Source organism: Patiria miniata, unplaced genomic scaffold (genome assembly GCF_015706575.1).
Source record: "Patiria miniata isolate m_02_andy unplaced genomic scaffold, ASM1570657v1 HiC_scaffold_7, whole genome shotgun sequence".
NCBI lineage: Eukaryota > Metazoa > Echinodermata > Asteroidea > Valvatida > Asterinidae > Patiria > Patiria miniata.
This window is the reverse complement of record NW_024037074.1, coordinates 34,301,976-34,329,607: the sequence shown is the minus strand read 5'-3', so window position 1 is coordinate 34,329,607 and position 27,632 is coordinate 34,301,976. Positions and strand designations below refer to the sequence as shown.

Genomic DNA, 27,632 nt, shown 5'->3' with positions numbered 1-27,632 from the left:
GCAAGCACACTAAAGACTTTTGTCCAATTTACTTAATGATAAAGTGGAATTATAATTTTAAATAAAATCTGAAAACTATTAATTCTAACTCGATATTTCATGGAATTCTTGTAAAATTTAATATAAAGTTTCACCTTAAACAACCCAGCAAGTTCAGAAATTGGTAGGTAAGACATCTGCACTAGTAAACTGGAAGTCGTGGGTTCGAGTCCTACATGAGTGGAGTTGTAAGCTTGTCATGGTTTCTAGCTATCAAATGATCATACAGTATTTGTACCATTAAATTCTAATAAGGGAAAAACCTGTATTATAATAATGCCAACTTTACTCATAAACCTTCCTCTGAATTTTTTGTACTGATTGTATACATTTCAGACGTATATTGGAATGAATTTCCGAAAAGGCACAAACTAGAAAGATGACACTACCAGTAAATCAGCACTATGACATGTATGAGCATACTAAGAAAAGTAGCATTATAAAAATGTGCCAAGAATACATCACATTCATGACATAATTATCTGCATGTCGCACAAGGCAATTGTCACAGGCAACTGTGAGGCAACTGAATACGCTGCAAATAAAGGAAACCCTAAAACAAATACATATCTTTTGGATTTTTTTGGATATTGGTAACCAGTTTTTGGCAAATTTTAAGATAGTCAGTTATTTTTCTCTAGGAAATGGCCCGGATCTAGTTGCCTGAAGATTGCCTTGTGGATATGGCATCTCAGTCTAATGCAGAAATAGGACAAGATTTAAAAAAAATTGTTATCTTTGATTGAAAATCACCTGTTTTTTTCCACTTCATTCTTTCATTCCATCTTTTTCTCCTCGTCAGATTTGGGGGTCACCAAACTGATGGGCGTGTCCGGCTCCGTGGGGGAGGTCGGGGGGCTCCGGATCTTCTCCAGGTCCTTGAAGACGTTGTAGTTGGCTGCTACGTCGGCCATGGCCGGGGGCCAGACCCGGCTGGTCTCCTGCTTCTTGGGCTTGACCGGCTCCTCGCTGGGGAGGCTCCGGGGTTTCTCGACGACTCGCTGGTGTTGAGGGGCGTCTCTAGAATTCTCGGAGGTAGCAGCGGTGGTCGACATGCTGGACTCTCGGCACAGGTTCTCCTTGGTGCTCTGCAAGGTGGCTAGCTCAAGTTTCTGGGGGAAAAAAAGAAGAGTGATTCATGATATAGTGTGCCACTAAAAGGATATAACGGAGAGGCCAGTTTTGGCAGTTCGTTGTGGGAAAAGTCATCATTCCCGGGCCAAACCTTTTATACAAGGACCAAGTTTTTACCTTTTTTATGTCGGATTTAAAGGAAGAGTAGATCATTTGCAGCTATCCAAAAAGTAACTGACGAAATTATTGTTGAAAAGCTTACTTGGTTGAAAGATAGTAATGGCACTAAACTCCCTGTGAAATTATTTTTTCTGGCATGCTGCCATTTTGAACAAAACAAGAAAAGAAGGCCACTTCCTAAGATGCGTCAAGTGACACATTTTTCGAAATTTCTATTAGCAGCTGGTTTGGAATTTGGCTCATCCGTGAATGGGTTCACGCCAGCGTTGACACAACGGGCATGTGTGCGGGGTTGCTAATATTTGTCGGTTCAGTGTGTGACATCGCGTAGCTGCAATTGGCTGAATGAGAACACGGATGCTTCAACAGCTATTGCTTCATCAGGTAGTTTGAGCACTTTTGTTGCTTCAAATTAAAAAAATGCACAAATGACAAATGATCTACCCTACCTTTAAATTTGATTTTTTTTTTCTTTGCACAACTTTAAGTTCATTAATGAGACTTCCAGATTTTTCCTGGCCCTACTTACAAACTGAGTCACTAAGTATACATTATGTTCATAACTATCTCTTTTGGGTCCAGCTGGACTAGGCAAGCCCAGTCTTCCTTGTGTTTGTGTTAAGATTCTGCACATAACAAAACTTGGACGGTTGATAAAATGCAGGGTACTTTATGTAGAATAGCCACAGTGAATTTAAAAAGGTGGTCTCGGTCAAGGCCAACACTTAGTGACCCATTGTATTGTGAATGCCTCTAATTACCTTGAGTGCTTCCCTTCGGTGGTATTCTAGTTTGGCCATCTCCATGGAGACCCAGTGTGGAATGTCTGGAATGGCGTAGGCGATCGCAAACTTGATCGCAAGAATGAAGTGCTAGAGACGAAGGGAAAAAAAATTGTGTAAATCCATCAAATTTTCATTAATAACTTTATTCATCATCAGTGGTCTGTTCTGTCAGGACATTTCTGAATCCATTAGTACCTGTACCTGCTAAAACTGTTCCTTCACTGTAAAGTCTTAGGGATTTACCAGGGAATCAGGGAATAAATACAATGATATCCAATGTAATTCAAGTGCTCATGGGTTAAAGCCAAAAGGTTTGTCTGATAACAGCAATGCATCTTCACAATACATAAACGTGAAGAGGATGGACCACGAACTTCACAATACAATTGTGAAGCGCTTTGAGACCTCTGGTATAAAGCGCTATATAAGCACCACATTATTATTATTATTATTTTGAAATCATAAATACCTAAGCCCGTCACGTGGCCGGTTTTAAAAGGTTGATAAAGACATGGCTGGCTGGTCTCAAACACTTTTCCAGTTTCACATGAAATTTGGACTCCTATGAAATCCGGCGTCTTTTACCGTTTTATTGTTGCACATTCACAATCATCACGTAGGCATGCGCAATACTACCAGTGAGTTAGAATTTTATAGTCTTAAATTCACAATACACCGGCACAGCTGCGTTCGGCACAGCTGCGTTCGGTACGCGCACCAAGGAGTTGTTTACAAGAGGGATATACCATAATAGAGCTAGAGGGGTGTTTCGAAAAACATGAAGTAAATTGTTGAACAATGGGAATAAATATGTGCTTGGACGGTATTAAACACTATGTTTAAGACCTGTTGGAGTCTGGATGCTGATAAATACCAGAGCAGAATATCAGCATCCAGACTCCAACCGGTCTTAAACATCTTGTTTAAAACCGGCCAAATACACATTTATTCCCCTATAGATCTCTCTCATAGGACGCCAACTTCGTAGGAAAATTACAATTACATATTCAACGCCATCATGTGCGTGTGCGTGCAGTGTGCAAAATGTTCTAAACACGCCCACAGGTTGATCGAAATTTCTTCGAAATACGGCGCAGCCGATGCGCGTCACAAAAAATTTGACGCCCAAAATGCAGATGCACTTGGCAATCTGTAGGAAGTTACATCATCATTTGAGAGCGATCTATTAATGTTTTGTTATTGAATCAGAATCGACTCAAGTATGCACATGAAGTCATAAGACATTGAATCATCATCTCTGATGGTCTGTGTATGCAACACATGAACCAATCAGCACCGTTGAGTACAAACGTGAACCAGTTGCAACGGCAATGCACAGGTAACATCAGATTGACGCATCTAAGACTGTGTCCGCATTACTTGAAAGTGGACTCATCCGCTTTCATGTAATTGCATATATACACACGTGTACGAAATAAGCAGAATTACCCCCTCAACAGTCACAAATAGAGAGTTGGGGTGCGACCACTGGGAGTGCCTGGCACTCACGATGAGACACTGCAGGTGTGCGCATATTCAAAATAATGTTAGTCGTGCATTCTTTACATGCCATACGCAATGTGTAGATCTACCATGGAGATCCATCTACTGCTCATGAGCAGCGTCCATCTATGCCACAGAATGCACAATTGACTTACCTCAAGGAACATGACCACCAGAATGACGCCAGCTACCGCCAAGCCAGGGAATGCCCTGGATATCTGACCCGTCGTACCCAGCAAGGCGCAATTGACCAAGACACCAATAACTCCCATCACTTCCATTGCATCCTAATAAACACACAAAGCCAGGAACACAATTTCAATTTGAACAAGTTCAGGTTTTACAAAAAAAAAAAAAATTATCAGTACCCAATATTATATTTTTTAATGCCTTCAAATCTGGAATTGGACCTGTCGCAACAAAATGAGCTTGAAGCCCAAATTGCCATGTTGCAGTAAGTGGGACGAGGTCAAAATTTAAAGAAGTCAACTTTTTGTTTTAAGGCGAACTTCATTCAGTATGTCCTCTACTTTTACAGTTAAAAGATAACAAAAAGTCTGTTATGTGCATGGATGTGAACTTTTCTTACAATAAGCCTCTCTGTGATAACCTCTCGGTGGCATTTGGCATTGTGAATGGTGCCTATTTATGTTACTTATGACGAGCGTAGCTCTTTGATATTTTGTATGCTTCTGAACGATGCCGACACCAGTTGCAGTACGGCACTTCAGAATGCCCCCCAAATGAAATAGTAGTAGAAGTGACTCAAGTCAACCCAAACAGATTTTTAGTTTCAGATGGGTGAACTTTATCAGTTTTCCAATGACTAAACTCTAGAGTAATTCTTAACAGTTTCTCTTTCACGTTGTCACTACTTGTTTAAAAAACATCAAACTTTTATGTACTTTGGAATAATTTGGCTCGACAAAACTCTGGAATGCCAGTCCTAAACAGGTGTGACTAATTACAAACCTGCCAGGTGCCAATGTTCTCTACCCGTTGGCTGAACGGCCGCTGCATGCTGGAGCACAGCTTGAAGGCATCGCTGCGTATCTCAATGACGTTGTTGATGAGTGCGCAGACCGCGGCCAGCGGAAACGCAGAGGAGAAGAGGATGACGTAGCCAAACTGGATGAACATCTCTAAGTAGTCTTCAAAGGTGTCCTGGGAAGGGGGGGGGGGTGGGGATGGGAGGGGGGGGGAGGGGGGGGAAGGCCATAAAATGAAGAGGAGAGGATGAGATATGTAACTCACTTTAGAAAACCTGTCTAAGTTGCCAGAAAAGATTATGGTTATAGGGCAAAATCCAATATTGCAGTTACATCACCCCACAAAAATTTCATCTTGTGAATAGTTTTGTTGTGATACCCGCTGCTATATCAGATTCGAACCAGCCAGCCAACCCTGGCAAACTTGGTGGTCAAGTGGTTAAAGACGTCTGCACTAGAAAGCAGGACGTGGGTTTCGAGTCACTTGAGACATTACTGAGTATTCAGCGTTTATAAAAATACGTCGGTGAAGGACAAAACCCAATATTGAAGTTAGATCACCCCAACGCAAATTTCATCTTATGAAAAGTTTGATTGAGGCACACAACATGACAAGACGGCCACTCTATATGTTTACTCCAATTATAACCTAGATGCAGATTCATGCAAAGACCAGGCCTTGCAATGTTCCAGTAATGGCAAAAATTAAAACCCCTACGGGAACCTAGCTAAAATGATGGTAAGTAACTGACCTCCTTTCACCATGTTTTTTTTGGTCAAAACAGCAAGACGTGAGAACTTTTAAGTGACTAACTTTAAATGAGAAAAAACAGAAACGCTCTTCTGATAACGATCAGAGCATACAAAGTGAAATATCAACATCACTTTTATATTTCAGAACCTCCCTCCTCTTTAAGAGTTAGTCACTTCACAAAGTGCAAGTTGCACTCGCCACCGTGCAAAGCCTCCAATAACCTCTTACATCGTATGTCTTCATGGAGCTCTCAACCTCCGCCTGTGTCAATGTGAACTTCTCATTGGGCTCCTTGCTGTGGTACAGTTCCTTCTGCTCATCATCGGGTGCAGCGTCTGGTGAGCAAACAACGAAACAACAGATGTTTGTTAGCCTTTTACTTATAAATTTCGCAGGATGCATAAAAACAATAACTCAATTAAGTTCTGTAAAATATACAAATATACAAAAGTGATGAGGTGGGGGGCGGGGAGGGTTTTTCCAGGATTCAAAATAGAGAAAGGAAATCTACAATTTTAATTGCAAACTTTGAATAAAAACTTATGGAAACAAATATAACATGAATGATATACAATAGCTCGCAAAATTTTATGAAATGGAATCGTATGGCACGTCGCAAGATGCAAACTGTAACGCGTCACAGTTCAAGTTGCAAAGCATTGCAGTGCTTCATGAAGTTGGATGCTGGGCTGAGAAATTTTGTGAGGATGTTTTGATAATTGCCTGACAAGAGACATGCTTAGTTTACATCACAAATGAAAGACTAATCATCTAATGGTCCTCAATATGCTGAATGAGTGTGACATGACCTCCTCCCCAGGTCGGGCTCACTTCATCGACAAAAGAGTTGTTCGAATTATTACAAATTCACCATATAGGGCCCATAGTCAACCTCTCTTGCGTGAACTAAAATATTTAAGCATAACAAACCTAAATAAATACCAACAAGCTCTATTTATGTACAAGTTTAAAAACAATTTACTGCCCATTTCCTATTCAAACATGTTTGTACTAAACTGCAATTTGCATAACTATAATACTCGTGTGTCTACTAACTTACATTTCCACATACCGCAACATAGAACATCTGCCTTTCAATATAACATTAAATACACCAAACCTAAAATATGGAACAATGTACCATTGTCTCTCAGATGTTTAAGGTCTTATAATAACTTAAATTGTACCTTATGTAATGTAATATATTTTATATGTTATATGCCTCTGCCATAATTGGACTCTGTGTCCACGACGATCCTACTCGTAGCCCATTATTAATTATTAATATTATTTTTATAACTTTTTCACAACTTTGCTAACTGCTTAGAATTATACATGTGTGTAATTGGTCTTTGTTTTTAATTGTTTTTTTTCCTGTTATTATTCGTCTGTTTTGTGTAATGGCATGCCTGATACAAGCTATGCTTTTAAGGTTTTGCCACCTCTAGTGGCCTTTATATGTTTAAGTACTTATATTACATTTTCATTTTTGTCATGAAGAGGAAATAAATGTGATTTGATTTGAGTTCATGAGCATGCCATAACGACAAATTTCACGTACGTTCAACACACACGATCACCGACAGCAATTTTACATCCTACTTTTGTAGAACATTTTTCACAAATTAGTACCTGAAAATGGTCCACTGCCTTTCATCAGATTGTCACCACACCAGGTACAACCACAGTTGTGCTTATTTTCGCTTCAAAGAGGAGAATCAAGCCAATTATAAAACGGATTCACAACATCCATAGCACGGTATTCACTGGGCCGTTGGAGTGCACTTGAACTAGCTAGTAATCATGGTTGCACCGAGTTGACCTCCGAATGACGTCACGACTATTCCAGCCAATTGAACTTGCTCTTTGCCTACCAACCTAAGTTTTCAACGTCATCGGTGCCACTATCCTCCTTGTCTGTCTTGGGTTTCTCTGTCTTCGGCTCATCATCAGCTCCGTCCTCCATGTCCACACTGCCCTGCACCAGCTTGTAGGTCATCTGGTACACCTTCAACTTCTCCAGGACGTAAGGCAGGAGGGACTCCTTGATGTTGCCGATCACTTGCTTGGTGATGATGGTGGTGGCAAGAGTCTGGAGTCAAAGAATTCACATAAAGAGTTGTTTCTATCTTTGTAATGGCAGATCCAGAATTTGCAAAGAAAATAAATTTGCATTTTCTTTTCAAGAATATGTAATACCAGGAGGGGAAGGGGGTAGTAACCCTAACCACTCCCTCCTAAATCTGCCCTTGTTTTGACTGAACACATTGTAAAATACACCTTTTTTTCTTATACAAACTGTTTGTCTCAAATACTTCCTGCCCCAGTTTACCTACATGTATCTTGGGATTTCTCAACCCTACGTTTGTGTCACACTTGTTTAAGAATCCTCAGTTTTCCTAGCCTCGCCTTTCGTGGTTTTATGTGGTTCCAAAGATGAAATATCTACAGGGAAAGGCCTTCGGAAAAATGTGGGATCTGGTAGATTTAATCATGAGTTCAGCAAAGGCTGAAATCATGGACATGGTCTTGGGCAAAAACCCAAAAGCATATATTGAGGAAAAATGGTACGCAAAACATTACTTGAAATTAATTTACAATTGATGGGAGTGATGACAATCAAAGGTTCTGTTGAATATAGGAATAAATATGTGCTTGGCCAAAACCGGCCTAGGAGCTTGGTCGCGGATAATGGCCTGAACTGAAGCACATATTTGTCCCATTCATAAACACCTTTTTCGGTCAAAAATCAAACTAAGTCAAAAATTAACAAAATTCCAAAGATTTTGTTCAACAATTTTACTCCATGTTTTGTGAAACACCCCTCTGGCCATGTTTATGGTATGTGCCTTGCACGCGTAGTGCTACAAATTTCATCATGTGGAGATTGGTGCACGCTCGGCGCATACCGGCGATGTGGCGCAGAATGCAGCGGTGTTTTACCGGCGATTAAAAACCACCCACGTGACGGGCTCTCGACCAATAGAAATGGGTAAACCGTCTAAGGGATAAATGGAAAGGATGAAAAAAGGAAGAAATAGAAGAATTGGGATACAAACCTGTTTCAGCCTCTTCATGTCTTGAAGGTAAAAAGCAATGTAGAATAAGGCCAGGAAATTGTTGATAAACTGAACCTGCGAAACAAACAAAACAAGAAATAGATTATTGCTTCTCAGATATGACATCGAATGAAGATACCTGAATGTAGTTTTGTGTTATGTAAGATAAAATTATGAGGTCTTGAAAGGTCTTGAAAGGTTTCAAAAGAAAAAGATCTCGATTATGGAGATGTGCATTTACGGATAGCATGGGATTCGGGTACCCGTAAAAGAAACCAACCAGAAAATCTAAATCTCGGAAGTTGCTGTACAGATTGTCCATAAGGGTCCACATGATAATACTACCACATTGGTGTGTTCAAACAGCAAGATAAATGTGTGTACAGTGAGCTAAATGGGCCTGCATGTAGCTTCAAGTTGCATTTTGGCAACAGTCATAAACGGCAATTCGTTTTGTTTTTCCAGTTAGCCTACAATCCTGGCCAAATCTCGCTGGGCCCCCAATGCCCCCCGGCCAATGATGTCTCTCATTGCGCGGTGTGTGAGGGTAAGGTTATTTCCAAGTGTCCCAAACATTTTGGCCAGGATTGTGGTTTCCACTTTGAAAGTTCCTCACAAATGACATTCCATACCTTTCCTTTTCATTGTCCAAGAACTTAAAGTGATATGTAGTTGGTTACGGGTACTCGAGTCCATAATCTGGAACCGGTTCCTGACATCAGCGATCGAGTACTTGGGTACCTGGTTCCGATGCACACCCGACTCAATTACAATACTGAATAAAACCACTGCACCTACCACGACCAATTTGATGATGAGATGGTTCTCAAACGTGGCCTGCAGCCGGTAGTTTTCTTTGTCGTTTAACCAGTGGGCGATTTTCTTATAAAACTCCTCCAACACGTAGATGACAAGGGCTAGTAAGATCTTGGGTAATACACCCACCCAGCTGTGGAAAGCAAACAATTTTAAATAAAGAAAATAATGACAAAGAAAATCAACAAGAATGTTGTTATACTGGTTTTCATTTGAATACTTGAGTGCATCAAAGTACTCTTTTTAAATAGCTCATTTTACTACAGAACCAACTTCTCAAGTCTCCCAATCATCAACTTCTCAAACATGTATTTCTTTATGGTATTAATGATTTAGTATAAGAATCCTTAGTCTAATGACAAGAAAAACGTATCACATAGAAGTACATGGGAGTACATCCTTGCGTGTCTAATTTTGCAAAATTGAACAATTTAATATAGCATGCACTCAATGGCCAAGTTCGGGTGGTCCGTTCTTGACACTGGTATATTGTTCTCATGCTCGAATGGTGGGAACACGACCCATGAACACTGCACTCGGAACAGGATCACACAGCACCTATCTGTCAGGGTTTTGCAAGAACAATATACCCGTGTCAAGAGCAGACCGCCCGAACTCGGCCAATGCTCCTTCAACTTATAGGCTCCATGAGAGGGCGCTTTTTGACCACGTTTGAGAGCTCCGTGGACAGGACGCACCGTGTGTGCATACTGGTTACGCGCAAATAACACAAAGCGTGCATGACTTATTTTATCCTGAATGTGCACAAAGTCATAGCATCTTCCCGTGAGCGTCAGGCGTCTTCGCATAAGTGTCAGGTGTCGTCAGCAATGCATTCAAATGTCTCTCCAAGTGGTCTCTCCCAACTCTCCCTTTGTTACCGTTGAGGGGGTACTTCTGCATGGAGCCCATGGGGCTTTCAAAATGTTCATGCACCTTTACTATAACAACAAATGCAAAATGGGCCCAAGCATGGTTCCTCAGTTATAACTTCTAGTGCTGTACAGACAGTTGCATTATTGAGTCTCTCACCCTGAAAAGCGTTCCTTCTCGATCTGCCGATTGACAAACTCCTGGAGCTCAAACAGGGTCAGGATGATGCCAAAGGTTATGGCCAGACACAGGAGGATGATGGGTAAGGTCACAAAGTAACGGAAGAGGTTTCGCTTCCAGGCTGGGAAGTGGGGCTCCAGTCGGCCGGAGATGGGGCTGATTTGAGGGTCACCCTGGATAGGACATAAAGAAGGGATTCGTAATTTGTCATCAAAATTGTACATAACAAATGGTACTGCATATAGCAGGTTCAAGCGAGAAACATGGTTAACCACAGTTCGCCTATCTGAAAGGTAATAATCAACATTTGCTTTTGCTGTCATTTTCAAAACTGGATAGATTTGAGGCTAAGTATTTTATTCAAAAAATATTGTTTCACGGACATGTTTAAAGATTTGTGTTCATACATGCTGGAAAAACCAAGAAAAAACATGCTGTTCTTGCTGATATAAGTCTCGTGAATAAAAAGCAAAGTTATTAACAGAAACGATTCCAGTTGAAATCAAGCGTAAAAACAAAAACACCAAAAAACACAACAACTTCTGAGTATAAATGTCAACTAATGACTATTAATTCTATTTCTAGCTGTGATACACTGTAGGTAAAGCAGAATTTGTGTCACAAATGACAGCTTATGTGTTTTAGCAATTGCTGACATTCAACACAACTTACCGTATAGAGTGGCCTTGGATCTTCAATGAGCTCGTGCTTGGAGTCCAGCGTCCCCCAGTGGTAGGCTAGCTCCGCCCCTTTCCTCTTCCATGATTCCAGGTACAAGGTGGCCCAGATGATGTTGAACATGGTGAAGATGACAAAGTTGAAGTCTTCGCTCTCCTGGTGTGATAGAGCAGGAGGGGGAAGAGTTTATGAAATATGGAGGAACAGAGTATAACTTGGGATGCAATACGAAAGATACAGCAGAGGTTGCATAATGACATCAAAAGTATATTAACTATTAAATGCACAGTTTGAGGATTGTCTAAACACTGCCTCAAAATTTGACACTGATATAGAGTCAGAGAAAAGGCAGAAAATGACTGGCCTCATGATCCTCAATGTTTTCTATACACAAATAGGCACTCCCTTCTGAGTGCATGTTCACTTGGGAATGATGCCAATACAATTGGCAGTATCAATAAGGCACACTGCAACCAGTTAACAATTGATGACTGATGTGATGCGGGACGTGACGTTTTGAACACCCAAGGGGCACTTCGTCTTCAGGTGCTACGCTCCCCGAGGATTTGTTATATCGAAAATTTGTACAGTATTCCAGACAGAGGGATAACAATGTACATTAAAAAAAAAATAATCTTAAGATTTGATTAAAATGTTTGAAACAAAAGGGAGCAATTACGTGGAAAGATTGACTGTTGCATTTGTTAGGATAGACTCCAGGGTTCAGTCAATGGAAAAACCAATACATGAAGTTCACCTGTCTGTCTGTGAAATAAAGTTGTTATACCTCTGTCTTGAATACTGTATTTTCATTGGCCTAGAACAATCACATGTTTTAAGTTTATAAAAAGTCATGGCACCCTCCCCGTGGGATATTTGTACGTACGGTGTGAAACGCTTGCATCGTGAACCCACGCTATTTTCACCATGTTTTCACACATGAGTGAGAGCAGCGAACTAGCAGACGATCAGCTGTTTGAAGCATGCGACATGCATGTGAGTTGACGTTCGATTATTATTATTATTATCATTAATGGTTTATTTAAAGACTTTCGCAGCCATAGGCTGAATTACAGTCAGTTTACAAAAAAATTCATTAGCATAAAAATTACATTTGCATAAAATTCATAAACATTGTCAAACAAAATATATAGTAAAAGAAATACAGTATTTGTCATGATTGCTGTGTTTACTGCTGTTTGTTTTCGTGATTTTTACATCAAAATCCAAAGAATTCAAGACAGAGGTACAACAAAACAATTGTTGACGGCTTTGATGTGGGATATGACGTTTTGAACACCCTTGGGGCGCATCCCATATCACAGCAGTCAACCATTGTTAATTATAACTGGTTTGACCTGAGTCACTCCCAATACTACGTGGTTCAACGCGACTCTGCAACACATGTCTGGAACATGTGTACGTTTCTATGGAATAAATCAACAACATGTATCACACTACCTGATTGCTCTCTGTATAGAATGTCAGGACAGCACCCAGCAAGGCTGGAAAGATGAGAGCCTTAGTGTACTGACCCAGCCAGGCAAAGTACATGGCAATCTTCACTCCAAAATAGGCGCATATGTCATCTGGAAAAAAAATTAAAAAGTGGATCAAATGCGAAAGAGTTAAAGGTATAGTCGGTTCGTTTGAAGCAACAAAAGTGCTCAAAATCTAAAGAAATGTGCTGAACAACTAACCTGATGATGTTTCAGCTCAGCTTCAGCTGTATATTTCGAGAAAAGCAGCATTCTAGGATCTCGATTTCAAATCAAAAGTTGCTGAATCATGTTTTGAATTGGGCCTAAATTCAGCAACCGATACACGTTCTCACTGAGCTGATTGCAGCTACGCGATGTCGCGCACCGATCCGACAAATTATAGCACCAGCGCGCGTGTGTGCGTCGTGCCAACGCTTGCGCGTGCTTCGCCGAATAAAAAACGAACTACTAATGGAAATTTCCAACAGTGCGTCTTAAGTATACAAAAACTCCATTATGGTTGTCTAAGGGGCGTGGCTAACTCGTAAACGGCGATAGGTCAATTATAGTTGGCACCATGTGACCTACTTATGAGAGGCAAGTAAGAGGACACTGTGTTTAGACCAATCTGTTTCTCTGGATTTAAGCCCTGTAGCGACAGTTTAGCGGTATTGTGAATCGCTCCCCACTTTTATCAGATTTGAGGAAACTAGACAATAAGTTCTGTACCTATTGGTTGTAGACGGAACACCGCTTGGACCCAGTTTGTTTTGAGACTGGCTAAGGCCTCGCTGTTGTGCAACGGCAGAACCTGCGTGACTATTCCCTTAGACAACAGCTTGGGAACTGCAACACAAAACAAATATAGATCAGTGGACAGCAATCTAAATGTGCATTTCATATATGTGATGCGAACTAGAAAAACCTCTCACATGCTGCAAGGAAAATGAAAAAAAAATTGGATTCTGAATAATTTTTTTTTTTGCCAGTACGCAATGTTTTCTTCAATCGATCAATCGTTCCCTTTTTGATTATGGTTTTTATTAACAATGACTCAGTAACTTTAAATTATTTAGAAAAAGAAGGCTTTCTTTTCACAAGTTTTCAATGAATCAACCGAAAAAGTGATGCAACAACCGACTCACAAATCCACTTATTTAATAATTGTCGTGGGCCTACTCAAAACTGCAAAACCAGATGTTCAGTTTGGTTAGTGTATGGTGATTAGGGTTAAAAGTGTTCAATATGTTTTTCACATCTTACCAATTGCTTGGGCTTCTAGAAACTTGATTTTGCCCAGCTTATCCCCCTCGATGGCCCTCAGATTCAGCAGCATGTGGTGAACAATGGCCTGGCGTTGCTGTGTTGAGAAGAAAAAAAAATCAACATCAACCCAAATGCTCACAACTAAAAATGAGGGACTCTCACAACTTATCACCATTTTCGCAAAGGGATGGCTGTCAAAAAAAACATTTTTTTTCAGTTTCAATTTTTTCTGCTTTTTTGCTTTGAAACATTGTAGTCAATCATTTTGACTTGCTTTAAGAAGCAACATTTGCGTAATATCTTTACAACATTAATGTTGTAAGGGGCTGACATCTCTATAATTCATTTTGCATTTTCACGAAGAGACGATAACATGCTGTGCACAAACTGCATTGAACGAAAGGGCATAAAAGTAGAATAAGTGAGATTTCTGTTTTCACGAAGGGACGGACATGCGCCCTCTCCCTATGGTAAAACACATTGCACAGTAGATTGTAAAAGTAGCTCAACTGGAATTTTCATTTTCACAAAGAGACAGGCATATTTACAGGTAATTCTGTCTATTAACCACAGTTTCGATGATTATTGGTGGGTTAACTAGAAAGTTTAATTCTCTAAGAATCATGGCGCATTTTATTTACTGCACAGAGTAGATGCACATAAATCATGCAAAAGCAGTGCGGCAAATGAAAAACAGTTTATGGGCTGCAGACACATGATTCTCATTCACCACTCCGATAAAATTATTCGCCAAATTCACCACCTGGCAAAGATTAGGTTGTTAGGATTAAGGCAATTGAGCATGTATTTTTCTCTAGTCTGCTATAAAGAGCCACATGGGCATATCCTGAATTCAGACCAGGGGTGGGAGGGGGACTGGAATCTTGTAATTAGCCAGGCATTTTCTTGTTCATGGACTGCCTGATTTGTAAAAGGGTCGGGGGGGGGGGGGGGGGGGGAGGTAACACCATGACGTTTGGGGGTACTGTTCAAGCTGACAAGACCGAGCACCGTTTGACATGGGGGAGGGGAGGAGGTTTAACAGGCCAAAGAAGAGGAGGCTATGGGGGAGGCTAATTAAAGCGGGTTGAGGGGGTTTCAGCCCCCTCACTCCCACCACTGAGCCCATACCTGAGATGAAAAGAACTCCTTTTTGTTGTCCACTCCTTCAAAGATGCCCTCTTCAGCACATGTGAATTCCTTCAAACCCCCTCCGTACTCTTCCTTAATGGGCTTCCTCAGGCCCAGATCTTCAGCACCTTTCAACAGACTAAAAAAGAAAAAGGACAAACAACGAGCTCAATTAATACATGACCAGGCTTGTCTAGTGAGCTTGACGGAAAAATCTCAGTAGAAGACAGCAGTCAGTCAGAAACTCAGTCAGTTAAAGTGTGCAGGCCCTTTGGTCCAGCTAAAAAATGTGTTTTTTTTTTTCAAAAACAGGTAATTTTAAAACCCTATCTTTTTAGAGCGCGGTCCACAGCGGCAGTGTATTTTATATGCAGTTCACTTCACATTGCATGGGACAGTTCACAGTTACAGCAACTGCCAAAGCAATTTCACATCACAAAACAGTTTGGCCGAGATTTGCCCGACTTTTGTTTGAATCTGGAAAAGTACTTATTATAACACCACACTTACATATTCTGTATCTTGATTGGCCGAAAGAGCGAGTCTTGTGGCATTTCGCTATTTTTACTATCTTGCTGTGCACAGCCAGACTAATATACAATGGTTGAAAAAGTATTATACATATAGCAACCAACGTACCAACCCGTATGTACACGTATATGTGCACAAATAATGCAAATGAGTGTGCGCATTGTGCAATGCGGGTACTGTTCCAACGCGCTGCAGGGCCGAGTTCACACATTTCACGAAGGGGTAGTTTGGGAAAGTGCATGTACATTGTCAATTAATGTCATAATGAATTAGATGAACATTTTAATTGGATTTTGGTTAAATTAATCAGATATTGGTGTAAATATCACCCTTGGTGATCCATGGGATGTTCATTCAATTAGTTCTCTCTTAAAATCATGAAGAATGTATGGGTGAGGTGTAATAAAACAAATATTGACTGCTTTAACTCGATAAGACTTGTTTCCCTCGGTGATCCATGGAATATTGAATTTAATCAGTTATCTCTTAAAATCAAGCAAAATATATGGGTGAAGTGTTATAAAACAACTATTGACTGCTTTAATTCGCGTGATTTAGTAAACTAGCCTCCCTTGGTGGTCATTAGAGCATTTCCCTCAGGAAAACTCAATGCTTCATGGATCACCTCGAGAGACCAGTTTTACTACACCACTCGGAGCAGTCAATATTTGTATACCATGACATCACAAACTTCTCATTTGAATTTACGTTCATGCCAAGAAGGTACCAGGATTGTATATCACTCACTTGGAATATCTAGCGGTCAGGTAAAAGCCATAGACTCCTGTGTTGCCGTGGTGACGCACGTGCACGCCCAGCTCGGGCGTTCTGGCCCGCAGCCGCGACAGCAGCCACATCAGCGTGTCGTCGTCCGTCTTGGCTGGGAACGTCATCAGGACGTCGCAGTCCCGCGTGGGGATGGTCTGCATCCATAGCTTGTTGGTGTGGATGAACTTGTTGGTGCGGGCAAACTTCTTGCCGAAGAGTTTTGCTGGGTGAACAACAAAAATAGGACAAAATGAAGAAATGGATGTGAATCATCTTGAATGATTCAAAAACAGGGGATGACCCCAGCTGCAATCAGGGGAGAATGCGAAATTTTACAGTTGGTGACTTGAGATTTGACTTAGTGTTTTACAAAGTTTTCCTGGGTTGTACGGAACACCTTGGAGTTCATCCTCATGTCACCAGTTGTGAAATTTTACATTCTTCCCTCAAGAGTCTACACACTTTCTGTGGAATTCTGTACTTTTCTATTTATATAATGTATGGCTCTATAGGGCTCTATTACAATGCCCACTATTTGAGTGTGGCTCCAAACCAAAATATTTAAAGATTTGCATTTAGAACATTAAAGTTTGATGTGTAAAAAAGAGCGACTATGTCAAATACAGTGGAAAATCGATACATAAAATTCACCTGTTTTAAACCAAATCTATGTGGCTTGACTAGATTTGGCACGGCTCTGCACCCGATTTCATCAAACTCTTCGTAACTTACGCTGCTTTGCAGCGATGCGACGGGTCGTATCTCTACGATGCGTCGCAGCTGCGACGCGTCCTTCGATCCATTTCACAAAACACGTTGTAAGTGCGACGCGTCGTAGGTGTATTTATAGCACAACTCGGTGACTGTTTTATGTATTTAGTCAGCGTACAGTAAATAGTCGTCTGATATTCAACAAAGAGTCGTCGGATCTCAGCTCGAAATTTGTTAAAACGTAAAACAAAATGGCGGCCGTGCGATGCAATTTTGAAGGAAAACAAACTCTCATTGGACTGTATAGCTACTTTGAAATTTCAATTCTAATATTCCGGTCTAATTCATAATTATTCAATGAATTTTCTATTTACAACTTTACACACATTGCCTCGGTATTATAATCTCGTTAATGTTATGTTTATGGCATAAAACTGGCTTAGAAATGACTCTTCTTATTTTGCGACGACCACAAGACACGTCTTAACTTGCGACGTGTTTTAAGCCGTTGTCAAGGAACTTACGACGCGTTCAACACATCGCAACTTTCGTGAAATGGAAGATACGACGCATCGTGAGTTGCGATGTGTTACACGTCGTAACTCGAGTTGCGACGCGTCGCAGCGCTTCATGAAATCGGGTGCTGGATAGCCAGTCTGCATTGAGTGTTATTTTATGGTCGTGAAATAGGTGCAACAATGCCTTTTATTTATACAATGTCAATTAGCCTACCAATAGCTTCTATGCCCAGCAGTAACTAGGGAAAGTATGCCAGTAACAGAGTGAAACACGCCAGTGTTGTAGTACTTGTACCCGAGTACAACTTTTTTGGTACTCATACTCATAAAAATGTAATCTAGTTTTTCACCATCTGGAAGGCTTCTGCCTTTGTTTACTGCCTAGTTTTACAGCAAAAGCCCTTGAAAACATGGGACACATTGAAATTTGCGACTTGTAGAAAGTGCTTGTACTTGTAGTTGTACTCGTACTCGAATACATTTCTTACTCATAGTCGTAATCATCGGAAAAATGGCCTTGTACTCATACTCATGGCACAGTACAATGTACTCGTACACATACTCATGGATATGTACCTGACTACAACACTGACACACAAGTCTTTGAGAAGTGGCTACAGCCTCTTCCATAGACATATGTGTAATTTCTAGCCACAGCCAACTTTTTTTTCCAGAAGCGGCTAAAGAGAGCTGCAAGAAATACCAAGGGCGGATCCAGGAATTTTCGCAGGGGGGGTTTTCATCAGCAAAAAATTCTGAAAATGTACACAGGTTTTTTTCTCCGGGCTCTCACCATATTTCAATAGGGGGCGCTGTTCAAATTTGATGATTATTAACACTTAGAGTACAGAATGGTGTACCGTAATTTGAACAGGCAAACATTATACCAGTATAACTTTTTTGGGGTGTCACAGCAGGGGGGGGGGGGGGGTTCAACTTATTTTTTTGGAATTTGTATGGAAAAAAAATCTTTTGACAGAGCTGGGGGGTTTGGACCCCCAAAACCCCCCCTCTGGATCCGTGCCTGCATACTCATACTGTGTCAATTTGACACACATTGGATGACAACTGCAGATGTTTTCTTTTGCACAAGTGTACATGTACTTGACATCACTTTGTGGAGACTAGTTATTACAATGGTCGCCATCAGTGGGTCCGATGAGATGAACACCGGAATAACAAATACAAAAAAGGTCGAGCATTATCTTCTCAATGACAGGTACTGCACTTTTGTTGAAGCAGATGAACGTTGACCATTGCAGAGCTGTCTTATTTCAAAAGCCCGGATATGTGTAAAAAAAAATAATAACTACATAAATTGCTAAGAATTTCCAAAATAACAAAATGGATACATTCTCTGCATTATGGGGCAGTAAAGGCTGCATCCAATCTGTGTGGCTGTGGCTTGCATTACATGAATGTAGTTGAAGCCACTTCCCATAGTCGCGTGTGTTTCTTTCAGCCGTAGCCAAGTAATCTGACCTAAGATACTTCAGCCGCTAAGTGTCTGCGTAATAGAGTTTCTGAAATGCACTTGCTAGTAGATCTACAGAAAGTAAATTTACATATTACTCGTCACATTTTAATAATTCCTCATAATACTAACATCATAAGAAAAGCTCTTATTTCATTAAGCCATGGGCATCAGGTTGCCAAGACAACCATTTCCATGGCAACAATGTACCTTACAGCCTCATCTTTTTTTCATAGGGATGTGTTCCACACGGCATAATTGTATATTTCCAGTCCAAGATAAACTAATAATAAAAGGAAAATTTGAGTGTTCTGATTCAATAAATTTGTTAAGAGTAACTCTTCGGTTGGCGATGTGTACAAAGTTCAACTGTGTCGCACTCGCATCAGTCTTGATGTAAAAGAAATGACAAATTGCTGTTGAATTTATTCAACTTCTACATGCGTAGATCTACGTACTTCAGAAAATAAACTCTGTACATAATTTAGTGCAAATTATGTAGAAATTTTACTCTTTTTAAAATTATTTTTATTTTTAAGTTTTGTAATTTATATTAAGAATACGCATTAATTGTATTTTTTGGGGTTCTCATAACATACCGGCAGTTGTGTACAACAATTGCTTAGGTATCATGTTGGTGTGTTTAATTGTAGCAAGTAAAAATTGATCTACCGGTTAAATCACTGGTACCGTATTTACATTTTTTTGTGGCAACAATAACCTTGAATGACCAGAACTCTAGCACAAATAAGATTTTTGTGTTTTAAAAATATTAAATAAATGTTCATGGTTAGTTTGCACTAAGCATGCCTGGAAAGGTGTAGCCATTTCTATGTTAAAGAAAAACATTAATGAATAAAAAAACCAGAACAATACATGTAAGTCAAACAAATTAGTACCCTGTTCAACTCTGGCCTCCATGCTGACTATCAACACAACGGCTCATTAGAATTCACTCTCTCCAAGGGGCCTCGACAAGGCCAGAATTAGTGATGCGTCTCAGCTACTGTGTCTATGCATGGCAAACACATCTCATTAAACTTAATTCATGCAGAAATACCGACACAGAGAGACACACAGGTGGGACAACAGCAGCCGAGTGTCGTTAACACCGTACGACCACTGAAAAATGAGTCTCCTACACGTGCAGCAGTCAAAGACAACAGAAATTGTCTGTACGTGTAGCTTGCCGTCAACACGTGTACACGAAAGGGACGTAGGGCGATCAATAGAAGCGGCCCCGTCAGTTCAGTTGATGCAAATTGCTGAGGTCGTCGTCATTGTTGATGTTGCACAGGGGGTTGTCGTATAATGCGCAGGCAATAACTGCGGTTAGGGTAGCACTCAGCAGCATCCTACAGATAGGAGTTGGGGTGGGGGTGAGTGGGGTGACGTGGTGAGGTATGAGGAATGGATGCAGGGTCAGGATGGTGATGAAGGATGGGTCAAAGGTCACCCATGGGGTTTAGCATGAGAAAGTGATTAGCGTGGGGGGAGGGATGCGGTTAATGTTGAATCCGAAGGGGTTTGGAATACAGCCATGGAAAATGATTATTGTGGTTTGAAGTGTCGGAAATCCAAGAAATCAAATGTGGAAAAAAAAAACAGAAAAAAAAACAGAAAAAAAACATAAAGGGAGAGAGAAAAATGAAGAACCAGAAAAAGGCAAGATACATGTATAACAGGGAAGATAGACAGATTGAGATGTAGCACAGATGGATATGAAAAAAGATTTATGGAAAATAAATTGTAGACATGGGGGGATATGGTAAAGGTGACATTTGGAAAAAGAGGACAAAGTAGGGATGAAAGAGAATCAGGAACAGAGAGGTCAAAGGTCACAAAAAGAAAACAGTTTTAAGTGGAAAATGAGTATGAATGACAAGACAAGAGGGGAGAAAGAGAGAGAGAAACAAAAAAAATACAGATTTAAAAATCAAATATATACTCAATTCAAACATATCAAGCAAAACACACAACTTCTCAAAAGCAATCTATTATGTGTGCACTAGTCAGCCAAAATAAATAATGCACACAAAAAATCTAACATTAGCCCTTTTACTCCAAGATCCTTTGAAATCCGCCAAGGCGTTTGCAAGATTTTGTAGGATTGAGGAAGGAGGAATTTAGGGGTGTAAGGATGCCGCAACTTGTCTGTAGAATGTTAAAATAAGATCTTTCATACATACACAATGATACATTATTCACGATGGGCTATTTTGCTGACCTTAGGTCAACCTGGGATTTGCGTGCGCAGCGACAGAACTAACCTTGGTCAAGGCGATTGTCGATAGTGTGTGTGACGGTAGTACATCTGGCCGCTAAAAACATAAACACAAGCTGTGCCCTATGCACTGTACGAATTGCGAACAGTAACCGCAAACTGCTACAAGTATACAAATCACTTGATGAAGAACGTACGTGCATTTTTGTACAGTGCAGAGCACAGGGCTAGTTTTTTTCAGTAGCCAGATACCTGCAATATCGATGAAAACCTTGACCAAGGATAGTTCCGTCCCGGCCCAAGCAAAATCACAGGTTGACCTGACGCCGGCGCCAACCTTCATGTACATGAATATGGGGGCTTAGCTCTGCAGTCCTTTATATTCAACAAAATCAAGGAAATCCATGTGTTTTCTTGGCGGATATGGAGAGTTAGGACTAATGAAAGTAACCATCAAAAATTACAAACATCAAAAAGTACGCAAATTCTCAAACCAAAAATAAAACACATGCCAGCGACAAAAAAATACCATCTAAATCTACATGTACACACAAAAACAGGATTAAATGGGTTAAGCTCTCAGCTTTGCCTAACTTCCAAAAATCATACAATGTACATATACCGGTGTAGCGTGAATATCCGACTCCATGAAATGTGGACTCATTGGTAGTACTGCGCACGCGTGATTACAGTACTATGCTATTTTTAGGATCGTTTCGGGAGACTGACCTGTCACGTGCGAGGGATCAACCAATAATAGGGAAATAGGGGTCCGATTTTCATAGGAGTCGGCTTTTTATGCGACACCGGTATATACTCCAAAGCCACGCAACTGTTCATGGACATAATACTGCATCATTTCTTTGAAATTCTAACATTTGCCTCTAATAATACTACAGTCAAAAACAGAAATGCTTTGTACATTTACATGGCATCTTGTTTTGGACACGGAACATGTGTTCTTTGTTAAAGCAGAATTTCAATCAAAATGATCCAATTAAACTCCATTATGGCGACACAATTTGCTGCATATTATTGGCTTTCCATAGGAATGGTAATTTCTAAATACATTTAATGATGCATAATGTAATTTGGATGCATGAAGCGTTAAATACCATTACTGCTGTAAAAAGCACCTGCACAAAAAAGCCCTATTCTTTCTTTAAATAAATTCACTATAGGTACTGTGCTCAAACTACATGTACGTACTTTCTCTACTGAACATGTGGTAGTAGGATCGCTGTTTTGTTGTTGCGATATTCAAAGACAAGCATTAAAATTGATAATTGTAAACAGTTTTGATTTTTTTGATTTTTTTTTTAAAGGGAAGATACAACATTTGCAAACATCAAAAAACGAAATGATCAAATTATCACAAAATATCTTACTGGATTGAAAGGGAATGACAGTCTATAAGCATCCTGTAAAATTGTGGCTGCTGGTGTGCTGACATTTTCAAGAAAAAATGGTATTTTGCTTGCTTGCGCACATCCATTCACGGCTTCACTGAATTAAAAATGAATTACGGAAATTTCCAAAAATGTGTCTTTTTACAAGTCTTTGGAAACGACCTTCCTTTAGTCTTTTCTTCAAAATGAAAGCACGAAAGAAAGAAATAATTTCACAGGGAGTTTACTGCCATTACTATCTTAAAAAGAAGTATGCTTTTCAACAATAATGTGTCAGTTACTTTTTGGATAGCTGCAAATGATATGCTCTACCTTTAAATGTATCATCCGTGAATCTGTTGTCGAGGGATCAACTTTTCGAGGTTTGACCTCGTAGCGACGCACACGCTCAATTTAATACCACGCCGCCAGCCCAAAAAATTTGGAAACCGAAGGCTATGTCGGTGTTTTTCTCTTGCTTGTAATAAATCCTTCCACCCTCGAAAACCGGTACATCGAGGATATAATATTCAGGTAGAGTATTACTACAATCCACGTAGTCAACCTCAACGTAAATGGCTCTCCTTGTTAAGCCCACCCTCCCCACCCCCAAACAAGTGACGCATGTGCAAAATTTTACTGAAAAGTTGTCAGAATTTAGCAAACTATTTTTTAAAATGTGTTCATGCTGAAACCCCATCTAAAAAATGTTCTCAGAAATGGTATTAAAAACCATATTCTGCATTGATAGGCCTACTATCAATTCACATATTGAATACTAACATGCAAATGTTATGTGCCTTACATGTATACATCATAATCAAATATGAAAAACAACGGATTCACACAAGCCTTACCAAGTGCATGCAATGGCAGCTGAGCCAGTCAACACGCTGACAAAAAGGAGAACCAGCACCATGACAATTGTGACTGCCACAAAAAAAAACCTCCAGCAATAGTACGAATGTCGGCGCTCGATATTTGTAACAAGCGATCTTTCAGAGCTGAAGAATGCTATGTATAGCTGGCGCTTTTATCACAGACTAATAACATTTGTGGACAGGTTTGATAACTTTAATAGCTGTCGACATGGACCATTGTGTGAAATGAAAGGCATAATGAGGAAATATAATAATGTAAACAGCGGGTATTGACTCAGTAAACCTACCAGCAAATTTCACGGCGAGCGGGTCCCGGCCAAAAAGGCTGCCGATGTCCATGACGATGACACGGGAAAATTCCCAGGGGCTAGGAGGTAATGGCACAGCTCCAGCTCTGTCACGGGCAACCAGCCAGCTGTTGATCCCAGTGCAAGGATTATTGAGCTTGGGCTGTTAAAGGGAATATACATCATTTGCTTTTGCTGTAATTTTCAGAAATGGATGGAATTGGGGGGTTGGAAATATATAGCAAATATAGTTCAATGACCTTTTTGAGGTTTTGGGTTCGAAAACGCTATAAAAACCAAGAAAAACAATCATTTTCCTGTAGTCTGGTTCCCTGACTCCAAATAAGAAGAAACAGAGCAGTTTACATACATTGGGGAATTGTAAGGTCAGGGAACCAGTCTAGCTGTCTCGTACCCGTTCAAAGGTTTGTAATCGATTGCAAACAAGTGCGATGGTCAATTGTGGCCAGTATTTGAAAAAAAGCCAGTTTTTTCCAACGCTGATCGGCCGATCAGCGTTGGAAATTGATACAAAAATACCACTTTTCTTGAAAATGACAGTATACCAGGTGCCATGATTTTACAGGATGCTTTACACTGTCATTCACTAACAGTCCAGCAAGGTATTTCAAAATGATTTGGTAGTTTTATTTTTTGATGTTTGCAAATGTTGTATTTTCCCTTTAATAGACAAATCTGTGGTTTGTGCGACACAAGAGAAAAACAAAATTAGTTGCAGATCAATACATGTAGGTGGTGTGATTAAGTGCTGCTAAGCATTCCTGCACTTTTAATTTTCATTTCTGCCGAAATGGCCTGAAAAAAAATATGCTTTCACTTATAAAATTTACAATGCCTACCTTTTTATGGGTTTATTAAGTAGTAATGTGCGCATGTAGTGTACATATGAAAAGTGTTCCTACACCTGCATGCCATAATCATCATACTGCAAAAATTGATTATAAATTTATGCCTTTAGGGAAAATGTAGACTTGGTCTTTTGACACTGGTCCAATAGCAAGCTACATCCATTATCAAGCCTAAATGTGAAAGTGTTTATAGTTTATACATGCTTGGCTACATCAATAATGTAGACAGAATACACGGCATGATGGTGTAACCGTCTCGCTTGGCAAGATACATGTAGATGTACATGTATACAATGATATGTTTCCAAACAATCATTCTTCCCCCAGACATTTTGCCATTTTTAGGGCTCTGAAAGACTCTATACTTTAGCACCAACCATTCACGTTTTTAGAAATATTATTATGGACAAACATTTGGCCATTTTTTTTGGTAGAAACATCCCAATTTTGCGATCACTCAATCAATTTGCAGATATTATTTTTATTTCCATTTTGGCAAGTTCTGTCACTTTAAATACAGAAATGATGCAACAAGGATTTTTTTAAGAATTTAAATCAGATTGTCTATTTTAATCCGTTTTTATGTTTATTAATGTATCTTTATACTTTATAAAAACACATGGATTTACTCGAAGGTTTGAATTTATGCCACAGTCACTTGAAAGGGGAGTCAGGTTGGCGTAGCGGTACTTTCCTCGCCTTCCATCGCTGTGCCCCGGGTTCGAATCCCGCCTGGGCCAATATGTGGATTGGGTTTTCAGTCCCTGCCTGATTCCGTGGGTTTTCCCCAGAATATTCTTCTGGGCTTTTCCTCCCACCTCTAAAACTGTAACTTCTTCTCATTGTCTTCTCTCCACAGGTTTCTTTAGGCTTGCGAGCTACAGTGCCTACCGGTAGGGCACTTTTGAGGAATCCTTGGTTTCATTAGCAGAAATGATTAATAATAATAAAACTTTTAATTCATTCCAATTATTTCATTTTCATAACTCTGCCGGATACCGATGACTGGGCAAACCGGTCACATCAATTCGTACAGTATGGGACACACTGCCATGATTTTGAACACTACTGAGTGATCAAAATACACTAACCACTGGCACCACAGAGTACACAGACCCAAGACTTTAGCTGGTTACAGAGCTGAAGCTACAAAACACAGACCCAAGACTTTAGCTGGGTACAGAGCTGAAGCTACAAGGTACAAAACACTGACCCAAGACTTCAGCTGGGTACAGAGCCGAAGCTACAAGGTACAAAACACAGACCCAAGACTTCAGCTGGGTACAGAGCTGAAGCTACAAGGTACAAAACACTGACCCAAGACTTCAGCTGGGTACAGAGCCGAAGCTACAAGGTACATGCAATGTACCTGTAAACCAAAACAAGTCGTTATACATGTACATGTAGGCCATATCCATGTCCATCAATAAGACATCAACATTAAAAAGTTGCATTTCCATCGATGTAAAATTCAGTCAGAAACCTAGTTCCAGGAGACAAGCGAGCGATTTTGCAACTGTACAATATTAAGAGCATCAACAAGAATTGTAAGTGAACAAATGTCTCTTTACAATGAGAAAGGGGGAAATGGCTGTCTGAACTTGACAAAAACTTGCCTAATTCGTAATTATTTCAGGTAGTAAACGAGCAAACAAGACATGGCGGGGTTAAGGGGATGGTGGAGGGGGAAAACTGAATGCACCAAATGAAATCTGATCCTGCTGTCTCAATGACTGTGACAAAAGTGAGCACAGCCCGGCCCACTTACCAAATCGGGCCACCACTTCACAGCCAAGCAACATAAGACGAAACAAACTTTTTCATTGGTTCAAAGTTGGTCTTTACATTTGCATATTCAAATCTCTCACTGGCATACCAAATATGGTAATGGAGTGCAGCTGTGCATGGCTGGAGAACTGGGTTAATTAGGTCAAAGACTTGGCAGCATGCCAGAATGCTGGCCTGTATTCTTGTATGTATACATACATGTATGAAACTAGGGCAAAGTGCAACATGTACATGTATACAAATATGTACTTGCTGAATATAAAGCATTTTATCATACACTCTTGATAAAATGAATTACATGAGTTATCACACACAAAAGGTTTGTCCACCAAATCTGACCGGGAATGGGAAAAAGGGAAGTGTCAAGAGCATCGACAACAGTCATAAAGCACGGAAGACGAAAAAATGCCATGAACAAGTATTGCCCAAAAATGTGTCCCCACCCAAAAGTGATGCACCCGGCATAAACCCAACAGTTTCCTCTTAAACCACGAGTACCAAACGGCAAACCTTGGATCTCAACCACTGTCCAAAAACAGACGCTGCAGGCACCGACTCCGAACAAGCGCCATATTCAAGAAGGTCCTATAACCACACCTATCGGAACCGTGGAAATCTGCCCTCGCCTCAATTCAATGTGGGTCTTACAATGACATCAACTCAGGTACATGGGAAAAGGAGGAATTTGCCAAGGACAGGGAATTGCAAAATAAATGCGATGGGATGACATGACATGGAACAGAAACTCAGCAAGTCAAGCCAAGGATGCTGAAAAGCCATGGCTAGGGCCAGTACATTAAAGAGTGATGGGACATTTATGGAACTCGTGAAGCCACTGAGTGATGAGATTTGGCTTGATGATCAAGTCATCGACGAGTTCCGAACCATCTGTGCGTACTGTATTGTCCAAGTTCACTTTGCTTAGTAGCTGCAACTAGGATGAAGACACACAGTTTTGCGAGATGGGTAAATAAGAGAGAAGCGATGTCCAGCGACATTTGGATTATGCCAACTAATGTTGGAAGTTCACACTGGGTACTCATTTTAGTTGCGCATCCACTGAAGCTATTGATGAACTTCCATTCTTTGCATAGATACAACAAACAGGCCATCTCTTCAGTGTTGCGATTCGTGTCATCTCGTTCCATGACAGTATCTGAGAGGCCCCTTGTTTTGGAGGAGTGGTCGATATTGGCACCAACCGACTACCCACATCAGAACAACAGTACGGATCGTGGAGTTCATGTGTTACTTTGGTCCTTCATTGTGTGTAATGGCCATACCTGAAATGCTCCTCGAAGCATGACATGTTGGAAATTTGCAACTGGATTGACAACACAATCGACAAGAAGAAACCCCGTCAGCCAAAACGGACAACTCAGAAA

At 40.3% G+C, this 27,632-nt stretch overlaps 1 protein-coding gene across 3 annotated transcripts; it reads right to left on the bottom strand.

The window, feature by feature from the left end:
- Positions 1 to 762: 762 nt before the first annotated feature.
- On the bottom strand, positions 763 to 23,754 carry LOC119745566 (anoctamin-8-like). Of its 3 annotated transcripts, none has more exons than XM_038222014.1 (17): positions 23,591 to 23,754; positions 19,710 to 20,165; positions 16,087 to 16,330; positions 14,809 to 14,947; positions 13,675 to 13,771; positions 13,141 to 13,257; positions 12,392 to 12,519; positions 10,925 to 11,086; positions 10,232 to 10,425; positions 9,182 to 9,332; positions 8,384 to 8,458; positions 7,203 to 7,416; positions 5,553 to 5,659; positions 4,554 to 4,745; positions 3,737 to 3,868; positions 2,055 to 2,165; positions 763 to 1,151 (listed from the first exon to the last, which is right to left on the bottom strand). In XM_038222014.1, exons 2-17 carry the CDS (start codon positions 19,729 to 19,731, stop codon positions 816 to 818), a joined length of 2,421 nt encoding a protein of 806 aa, XP_038077942.1. In that variant the 5' UTR covers positions 19,732 to 20,165; positions 23,591 to 23,754; the 3' UTR covers positions 763 to 815. The 3 variants fall into 3 exon arrangements, with proteins under 3 accessions (XP_038077942.1, XP_038077943.1, XP_038077941.1); XM_038222015.1 differs by lacking the exon at positions 23,591 to 23,754 and adding an exon at positions 23,280 to 23,572; XM_038222013.1 differs by lacking the exon at positions 19,710 to 20,165.
- Positions 23,755 to 27,632: the final 3,878 nt, after the last annotated feature.